We start from the raw sequence: 2,194 nt of genomic DNA, 5'->3' as shown, positions 1-2,194 counted from the left end.
TACAAGTAACTATTGTAGCTTTTACTGGTCACTGTAGCCTCTACGTTGGTTTACATCCGAAATTCTCAACTCTGCTTGATGTTACATGGTTTCACAGTGCAGGCAGAGGGGCCCTTACCTCTGTGCGCAGGGAACTGCAGCGCAGTGACGCTGAATCCAGCTTTCTAGTGTGTGAATCTGAGTTACACTGTCTGCTGAATTCCAGCGGGGGTTGTTGGGCTGCTTTGTATCGTGCTGTGGATGCTGTTAGCACTCTGTGTGCTGTGGATTGCAGTGTCTAAAGAGGTGCTGAGACTCCAGTGTGTGATTCACATAAAAGAAAGGAAGTGAAACAAATTTTGTCCAATTTCCAGAGTTCATAATTCTCTTGTTTCTTATGCAGGGCGGGTTACCAGGATCCAAATGGCTCTCTTGAATAGACAAGTGGGTTTATCCTTAACCCATCTAAGCAGCACAGTGATCCAGCGACACTTCAGGTAATTTCAAAATCCTGCTTTTGCTTTTATTTTCTTGGGAGAATTTCCTGATTGAAAGAGATGCTGTTAAGTAGGTCAAGTATAAGAGACAGTATTTCTAATTAAAAAAGGATAATATAACAAAATCTCATAGCTGTCTCTCTACAAGTTGTAAAGTGAGCCCAAACACAACAACAGATGCAGGTTCCAGGCAGTCTGAGTGTGGTCTGAACTCTGCATTTTTGTATGCTTTTAAGGAGACTTTTAGGCCTTTGAGGGTGATGCAGGGGTCTGCGAGCAGAATTTGAAAGTACCTGTGTTTCTTAGCCAAGTCCAAAAAAGCAAAAGCCAGCCCCTGCTGATGTAAAGCTCATTGCACGTTTAGAATTGTTCCAAAGTTTATAATTTCAGTTATTTAGAACAAGAGTAACCTGAAAAATTATTGCCTTATACCTTAACAGTGTCCATTTTGTTATTTTTCTTTAGGTCCTTGTTCCAGGCTCAAAGGCATTTAAAGCTTCTTAAATTTATGGACCTCATGTTTTACAATGCCTTGCAGAAAGCTTAGAGCCTAATGCTGGGAATCTCTAGCCTGTAGCTCTTTGAAGGGTCAGGGCTTCAGTTTATAGGGTGAGAACAGCCATTCCCATGACTGTGGTCTAGAGAGGGGATTGAGACAATGCCCAGGGCTAGGTTGTGTGATAGTCCCAGGAGCTATCTTGAGGAGGTACCTAAGTCTTACTGGCTTTCTCTGTAAGTGGGCTGCATGAGAGCATTGGCCAGTAGACATTTAAAGGATATATACACGCTGACAGTGAAAGTGAGCAGTGCTACTGCAGGACGTCAGCAGTTTTAATGGGGAAAGCTTTAGATGTGGTGGGGTTTTGCTCCAAGACTGTGGTAGAAATTAGGGAAGGAGGGGAAAGAAAAAGTCCTCCTTGTGCAGTTACTCTTGTCTGGTGGTACCCAGGCGATCACACTTGGATTTGTTTGTTACTGCTGTGTTGTGGACTTGATCCCACCTAGGTTTCCCCTTCTCCTTCCTGCAACAACACTCTTGTCCCTTTCCAGCCCTCTCCCTCCTGCCTTCCCTGCTGTGCAGCCACAGCCTGGCAAGCAGAGGATAGAGAGTGTGGTATACCACAGGCCCTGCCAGGGCGTGGGATGGGACAGGGTGGCTGCTTGCCAAGGTGAGTGAGCTGTGTTGTGGACTTGATCCCACCTAGGTTTCCCCTTCTCCTTCCTGCAACAACACTCTTGTCCCTTTCCAGCCCTCTCCCTCCTGCCTTCCCTGCTGTGCAGCCACAGCCTGGCAAGCAGAGGATAGAGAGTGTGGTATACCACAGGCCCTGCCAGGGCGTGGGATGGGACAGGGTGGCTGCTTGCCAAGGTGAGTGACTTCTGAGAGAGAAGAGAGGTGTTAGGGAAAAGCTGGGGTAAGCCTCTGCTGTGAGAAACAAATCTTGAAAGGCAGCATTGGACCTCTGGAGCAGTTAGACTAATGCAGACTGACCCAGCTGGCCCTCCCTTACTGCATGTGAAAATGTCTGCTTCAGGTGATGTCCACCCACACTGTGATATGCAGAGGGTGGCTTGCTCTTCTTTTAGGCAGCATTGAAAATACAGGTCCTTCGTCTTCAAGAAGGAGTGGTAGTCTCCACTGGTCTTTATTTACTGTACATGCTTCTGCTCTGCAAAGCAAGGGGAACAGTTAGGTTGGTTCCATATGCTGTCTGTTG

At 46.7% G+C, this 2,194-nt stretch overlaps 1 protein-coding gene across 1 annotated transcript in view; it reads left to right on the top strand.

Moving 5' to 3' along the window:
* The first annotated feature begins 386 nt into the window (after positions 1-386).
* MRPL14 (mitochondrial ribosomal protein L14) overlaps positions 387-2,194 on the top strand; it is a 3,387-nt gene continuing 1,579 nt past the window's right edge. The window contains exon 1 of the mRNA XM_010170987.1: positions 387-476. Within this exon, the coding sequence (XP_010169289.1) occupies positions 403-476 (74 nt within the window). The 5' untranslated portion in view covers positions 387-402. The remainder of the gene's footprint in view (positions 477-2,194) is intronic.

This window comes from Antrostomus carolinensis, unplaced genomic scaffold (assembly GCF_000700745.2).
Source record: "Antrostomus carolinensis isolate BGI_N321 unplaced genomic scaffold, ASM70074v2 scaffold36616, whole genome shotgun sequence".
In the NCBI taxonomy this organism is placed as follows: domain Eukaryota; kingdom Metazoa; phylum Chordata; class Aves; order Caprimulgiformes; family Caprimulgidae; genus Antrostomus; species Antrostomus carolinensis.
This window is presented reverse-complemented; position numbering and strand designations above follow the sequence as displayed.